At 32.5% G+C, this 7,650-nt stretch overlaps 1 protein-coding gene across 3 annotated transcripts in view; it reads right to left on the reverse strand.

Annotated features, from left to right (window-relative positions):
- The window catches only part of LOC110106145 (pentatricopeptide repeat-containing protein At4g35850, mitochondrial), a 44,774-nt gene extending 39,597 nt beyond the window's left edge, over window positions 1–5,177 (reverse strand). The window contains exon 1 of one of the 3 annotated variants that reach the window (XM_020835920.2): window positions 4,839–5,177. In XM_020835920.2, coding sequence (XP_020691579.1) covers window positions 4,839–4,891 — 53 coding nt within the window. In that variant the 5' untranslated portion in view covers window positions 4,892–5,177. Of the gene's footprint in view, window positions 1–886; window positions 1,050–4,838 lie in introns of those variants that run through there. The other 2 variants (XM_020835919.2, XM_020835921.2) reach the window with 2 other exon arrangements.
- Between the last annotated feature and the right edge of the window lie 2,473 nt (window positions 5,178–7,650).

Here is a 7,650-nt window from a genome sequence, read left to right on the forward strand (position 1 = left end):
AAACTTACTTAAAAATATATTATCCCTATCGGATACTATAGTTTTAGGATAACCATCTAAGCGAACTGTCATATTTGAAAAAAGATTAGCAACTTAAGAAGCGGAATATAATATAGATAAAGGAGCAAAATGGGCACATTTTGACAATCGATCAATCACAACAAAAATGGAAATATATCTTTAGAATTAGGTAAACCTTTAATAAAGTCCATAGATAAATCTTCCCAAATTTGGGAGGGTACTAGGAGAGGAGATTTGATTTCTTGACAATTAAGAAATGTGCTAACAAAGTTAGTGACATCTTAATGAAGACCAAGCCAATAAAAATAGGGAATATTCGTTTGATGGCTTTTAGAATGCCTTAATGACCAGCAAGAGGTGTACAATGGAATTCTATGATGATTTTTTATTTGAGGGCCAAATCTTTACTGATATAAATATGACCCTTATAGCAAAGAATGTGATAACAAAATTAATAATTGGTGGGAGAGAGGTAACCATTAGAAAGTTTAGAAATGAGATGAGGATATTAGAAGCATGGAGAGATTCTGATGTAGGACTACATGAACATGAGATGTGATTATCTTTAAAATTACACGCTTACAAGTGAAAAATAGCAAATAGTAACTTCTTACGACTTAAACAAGAGATTGAAAACAATAAAGCAATGATTAGGTTCAGGCACTCAATTACGAGCTAATGATAGGAACATAAAAACAATCAAATCAAATCTAACTTAGCTTTATGTGGGGCTTTCAAAAGAAATCCATTGATTAACAATTAGATTAGTCACTATCAAGATCCCTCACACAAACTTATAATAAGGGCTAGGCGGATAAGCTTTCATAACTCTTTCGAAAATAAAAATATTCTGAAGAGAGCTCGCCTTTGTCAAGCTTTTATACTTAATGTAGAACTTTGTTGAACTTCTGAACCTTGATATGATGTAGAACATTGTCATGCTTTTGAACTTGATGTAGAACTTCGTCGAACATGTGAACTTTGCTCCATTGTCCTTCAGGATCCGAACGATGATCGTTTGTGAGTTCTCCTTGAAGCAAACAGTCCTTGTAGTTGTCAAAGGATTAAGGTGCTCGAGGGTTTTCCATGTGGATGATCAAGGGAGGAGGTTTTATTTCTTCTTCCTTAGGTAAAATATCAAGCATATGAGAAGAAGTGGAGAGAGGGTGGTGGGGTAAGTGGCCGGCCGCCAAAGAAGAGGCAAGGGGATGGTGTAATCCCGGATTTAGAGGTCAAATTAATGTAGGGGAAACAATTAGAAGAAATATGAATTAATTTTCTTGCCTAGGTAGCATGCAATTTAAATCAAGAATAAATCAGATGGATTGAGATTTAATGGCAGCATTAATTTGGGAGATTAATTGGAGAAATTTGAATTTGAATCTCCAAAATAAAGAGGGAAAAGAGGGGCCGCACATTGATGGTTGGTGTGATTGGTAACCCAAGTTAGAGAGGAAATAATGGTGGAGAGAAAGGGTAGGGGCCGGCGGCTAGGCTTAGGGGAAAGGATTTAATGGGAGGATTTATAGATTGCTAGATTTGAAACTTTAAAATAGGAAAGGATATTTAAATCAACTCCTATTTAAATTCAAATAAAGCATGAATTGAAGGTTTTTTCATAAAATAACTTTCCCTATTTTAGGAAATACTTTCAAATTCACATTTGAGTCTGAATTTAAAAGACTTCCCATCAAGCTCTCAAACACAAAGTGCAATATTTTCTTTTTATCATAATCATCATCCCTCAAAAAGAAGAGAAGGGACTATAAATAGCCAAAATACAATAACAATCAAATGACAAAAGTGCCCCCTAGGGTCACATAAGCCTACTCTCTCAAGTGAGGGTAAAAACGGAAAAGATGCATAAATAAACCAAATAAAAATAATAACTCTAAAATAAAGTTGTCCAATCATGGTCGTAGATCTTCGGCTCCTTCTTTGATAATTTTTTCACGGTCGAATGTCCTCATCAAACTCTTGTTTTAATTCATTTAAGAGGGAAGAAAAAAATTATGTTAAAATAAGGAATAATGGAAGCAGGGTAGAAATATCTTCTAGCAGTCGGGATAACAAATCATCAACTACATTTGTTTTGTCAGGTTTATACTCAATAGTCAAATGAAATCCAAAAAGCTTGCGAAGATAAAATTGTTGATCAAGAGTTTGGATAACTTGAGTTTGTAGTTCTTGTAGGCTTTTATGATCCATACAAAAATAAATTCATTGCCTTAATCAATACTGACATCATTTAGAAACAACTTCAGTAATAGCATATAACTCTTTTAAATACATGGAGCATTGAGAAAGTTTAATGTTTAAATTCTTACTAAAAAAGAAAATGGGATAGTCATTTTGTAATAAAATGGTGCCAATGCCAATATTGGAAGCATTTGTTTCTACAATAAATTTTTTTGTAAAATCAGGTAATGCTAGGACTAGGGTAGTTGTCATAGCCAATTTGCGAATGTGAAAGGCAGTGGAAGCTATGGCATCCCATTTGAAATAATCTTTTTTGAGAATATTGGTTAAAGGCAAAGCAATAAAGCATAATTAGATATAAATCAGTGTTAATATCCTGTAAAACCTAAAAAAGAACAAAGAAGGCGGTAGGCATTTGGCATGTAGTTATAGCCTTAATTTTATTAGGGTCAGCTTTTACACATCCATAAGAGAATATGATCCAAATATTCAATGAAGAATTGACAAAACTAACATTTATTAAGTTTAAGAAAAAATTTCTTTGATTGTAAGCATTGAAAAAGAAAAACAAATTGAAGGTGATCAAGAAAAGGATTATATATAAGGATGCCGTAAAAAAAATTATAACGAATTTACGGAGAAAATAACAAAATATTTAGTTAATTAAAGCTTGAAATGTAGGAGCATTTATTAAACCAAAAGGCATAACCAGAAATTCATAGTGACCCTCATGAGTTCGAAATAAAGTTTTTTGGATAACTTTAGCATAAATTCTAACATGGTGATAGCCAGAACAAAGATCAAGCTTGGAAAAAAGGGATGCGTCCTATAATTCATCAAAGAGTTCATCAATGGCTAGAATAGGAAATCTATCCACAATTGTGAGGGCATTCAAAGCACTATAATCAATGCAAAATTGTCAAATATCATCATGTTCATTAACAAACAATACCAGACAAAGAGAAAACACTACAATTATGACGAATAATATTGGTGTGAAGCATTCAGAAACTAATTGTTCCATGGCATTTTTTTGAAAATGCGGGTAATGATAAGGATGGATGTTGATTGGTTTAGATAAAGATGGAAGATGAATACAATGATCAATAGTACAAGGTGGGGGTAAGCCTTATGGGTGTTGAAACAAATGTTGAAATTGTTTAAGGAAGAAATGGATAAAGTTAAAGAATGTGGAAGGTTGGTTATTTAGTCATCAAGAAGATTTGTAGATGGAAGAAGAAATAGATCTAATTGTTGCGATTGAACGGTGAAGAATTGAGTTGTGGGTAAATGGAAAATGATGGCATGTAATTGATGAAAGGATATAGGGTCATGTGTTAATTGAGGTTCTCCTGTCACACGTTGAGTTCGATTATGAAATTGCTTGGTAAAATTTTGATAATTCTGTAAAATTTGTTCTAAAGATAGGAGTCATTGCATACGAAGAACTAAATCAAACCATGAATTGACAAAACAAATGAAGAAAGAAAAATATGATATCCCTGAATAGTAATATTGGCTTGGGATCATTTAGCCTGACAGACTAAAAAATTACAATTTCTAACAAATACATTGAATTGTTTGATAGAATGAGGATGAAGATCTAATTGTTGGATTAGATGATCTTGAATAAAATTATGATTATTACCATGATCAATTAATATATGGACATTATGATGATAAATCGATCTAGTTAATTAAAAAAAAGAGGATTAAATTATCCTGCTAAGAGGCATGAAGGCTAATCTCAAGTTGACAAAATGGGTTTACGCCATTTATATCAATGAAAAAAGAATTGAGAGAGTCATCAAGTAAATCCGAATATTCAGTGTTGAGTAAAAGATATAATTTATTTGGACAATGATGGTTAGGGCCAAATTTTGTATCACAATTGAAACAAAGACCTTTATCACGGTGAAATTGACTTTCAACTGGAGATAGCTTGCGGACTGGAAGATGTGGAGGTTTAGACGTATTGGGGTTTGGCGTGTAAGAGGGAAAAGCATATTGGGCAACGGAAGATGGCTGTGTAGAAGTGGTTTCATAGTAGAAGGTGGAAAATTAAGTTTAAGTTGAATGGAATTAGAAGGAAAATATTTTTGCCAAGATGATGATGGCATGGAAAGAGAATATTGAATTTTAGATCCATGATGTCTAGTTGAATCCATGGTATCCAAGAGTTAGGTAGGTTTTGAAATTAAAAGTTGGCAACGTATTTCTTGCTTAAGGTCGGAAATAAAATAACGAATGAGGTGGTACAAATAGATTTGGGATTTTAAAAGCAAGGTTTTCAAAGGCAGTTTGATATTCACTTGTCACGACCCGACCCGGCTAGCCCGAATTAACGGGGCGGGAGCAGACAGTTGTACAGAAAACATCATAATACAATCATTATCATTTCATATAAACTTTTCTAACAAAATATGAATATCCTCAACACATACTATAAGAAAAAGCCACTAAGAAAACATCAATACCATAATTGTCCCAAATTGTTTCTTCTCACACAACTATTAAAAACTTTAAAATCCACAAATTACATAAATTCTAATATTGTTCATACACTGGTACATACTACTAAACTCAAACTCAAACTCAACAGAAAACATCAAAAGAATCTTTCTTCCTGATGTCCTCTATGACAGTACGTGTACGGTCGTCGTGCAGCCATCACTTCTTAACAGTTTCTCCTGAAAAACATTTTCAAATGTATGATGAGCTTCCTCACTCAGCAAGTAATTCATAACTCAATTAATTTCATAAGTAGCATATAACAAAAACTTTTATAAATGAAACTAATTCATTTCATTATGTAAATCATAACATATAAATGTTTCATCTTACTTTCATTTTCCTTTCTTTTATTCTTTCTTTCCTTCTTTCCTTTTTATCATTTCATATACAAAACAAATGCAAATATGCTTATGTTAAATGTATTCACCCATCCCGGAAGTATGTGTTTGAACTAATCAGGTACATAGTCAAAATTTTGGTCATTTTCTTTACCATTTGGCTCCGAAAAACCAATTATCATTTGGCTTTTGCAAGCCCTATTACCATTTGACTTTTGCAAGCTCAATTACCATTTGCTTATCACTTCCGGATCAACATGCACATTAAATTGTTATTTAATTTAAATCTTTCAATTATGCTCAATTGTTATTCATAAGCTTCATATATTTTCATGTTTAAGTGTTCTTCAAATGTTTTATATGCTTTCCAATTAATGCATAATATATAAATATAAAATTACAGGGTATTCTTTAAATCATTGAATATAAAACATGAATTTAACAGTAAAATAAATGCATAAAACTTCATTTAAGAAATAAAAATATAAGCACTTAAGAATTTAAATGAGGTATGAATACCTACCTTAACGACTTCAAAATAAACTTCTACGACGTAAGACGACGCTCTGACACTTGTCGTTCCTCTAAACAATCAATACCTAATATTGCACATAAAACCCAAGTTACATTACATAGTACTTAATTTTCTTAAATTTAATTAGCATTTTCGAATTTATTAAAAATCCTACATTTTGAAAACTCTAAATCATGAATTTCGCTCAAATCATTATTTTAAAATTATTCCTAAACAATATTTAATAATTATCTAATTTACTTTTTGATTAATTAATTTAAGAAATTATGAAAAATAATATTTTCATTAAAAACTCACTTTTATATTTTAAAAACATTCCTAATATTCTTAGGAATAACTTTTCTAAAAGCACTTAATAGAAATTAGGTTTTAAAACAAAATTCCTAAAATTTCATTCTCCAAAAATTCCACCAATTTCTTCGTTTTCATTGTTAAAACGTTCCTCTAATCCCTCCTTAAAGATTTCGCAAAAAAATTTTGAAAGAATAACAAAAATCTATAAAACTCTAAAAAATTTGTCTCTAAAAATCTTGAGATAAAGAATCATTCATTTAGAAATAATCATACCTTTGTAATCCTCTCGTCGTCCTCTTCGATTTGGACTAATTTTCTCATCGAAAAAATGTAGCCGGAACCACCCCTGCTGAAGCCCTTGCCGCACGCCGTCCGCCCGTTCCGCTCGGTCTCTCTCGGCCGATCGTGCGAAATGAGGGAGGGTTTTCGGTTTGCCTAGTAAGGGAGAAAGGGTTTGCTAAATGACCTATATACCCTTGCTTAAATAAAATCGGCTTAAGAAACAAGGGTAAAATGGGTATTTCTAATCTTCTGAATTTTATAATTCCCAAAATACACATAATTAATTATAAGTCCTATATATCAAAACGATCAAAATTTTGCGAGAAATTTTATAAAATTATATTTGTCAAATTTCGTTAGCCTCAAAAATTTCACATAAATCTTGTCGCGACGCATCGAAAAGCGTGTGATGACCTACGATCGTTGTTTTCGGGTTTTACAATTCTCACCTTCTAATAAAAAATTTTGTCCTCGAAATTTAAAAGAAATACTTAACAGTAAAGTTATACCTTAGCCAAATAAATGAGGGTGGTTCTCCTTCATTTCTGACTCATTCTCCCAAGTAGCATCATTCTCTGAACTGTGCTTCCATAACACCTTAACATCAGGAATCGTTCTGCTCCTTAACTGCTTAACATCATAATCAAGGATTTTCTCTGGTTCATTCATAAATGTTAAATCTGGTTGAATATCTATCACTTCAGTACTAATCCTCTAAGTTTCATCTAAAATATATTTCCTTAAAGAGAAAATATGAAACACATTATGCATTTCACTCATGTGTGATGGTAAAATCAACTTATAGACCACATTTCCAATCCTTTCTGAAATCTCAAAAGGACCTACAAATCTATGACTCAGCTTTTCCACTTTGTCAAATCTCTTCACTCCATTCATTGAACTGACTTTGAGAAATACAAACTCTCCAACATCAAACTCAACTGATCGGTGCTTGGTATCATATTATTTCTTCTGTCTATCCTGCACTGTCCTCAATCTATCTCGGATCAACCTGATCTTCTCTGTAGCATCATCAATCAGATCAGCGCCAATAATCTTCATTTCCCCTGTCTCAGCCCAGCTTAAAGGTGTCCTACATCTTCTCCCATACAAAGCCTCATAAGAAGTCATACCAATACTTGCTTGGAAACTGTTATTATATGCAAATTCAATCAAAGGTACATATGTCTTCCACTTACCACCAAAATCCAGAACACATAATCTGGCCAAAACACAACCTGAGCAAATCTTGGTGGTAAGTAGGAGACATATGTACCTTTGATTGAATTTGCCTACAACAACAGCTTCCAAGCAAGTATCGGTATGGCTTCTTATGAGGCTTTGTATGGGAGAAGATATACGACACCTTTAAGCTGGGCTGAGACAGGGGAAAGGAAGATTATTGGTGGTGATCTGATTGATGATGCTACATAAAAGATAAGGTTAATCCGAGATAGATTAAGGGAA

The sequence above is a fragment of the Dendrobium catenatum genome, unplaced genomic scaffold (genome assembly GCF_001605985.2).
Source record: "Dendrobium catenatum unplaced genomic scaffold, ASM160598v2 fragScaff_scaffold_621, whole genome shotgun sequence".
Lineage (NCBI taxonomy): Eukaryota > Viridiplantae > Streptophyta > Magnoliopsida > Asparagales > Orchidaceae > Dendrobium > Dendrobium catenatum.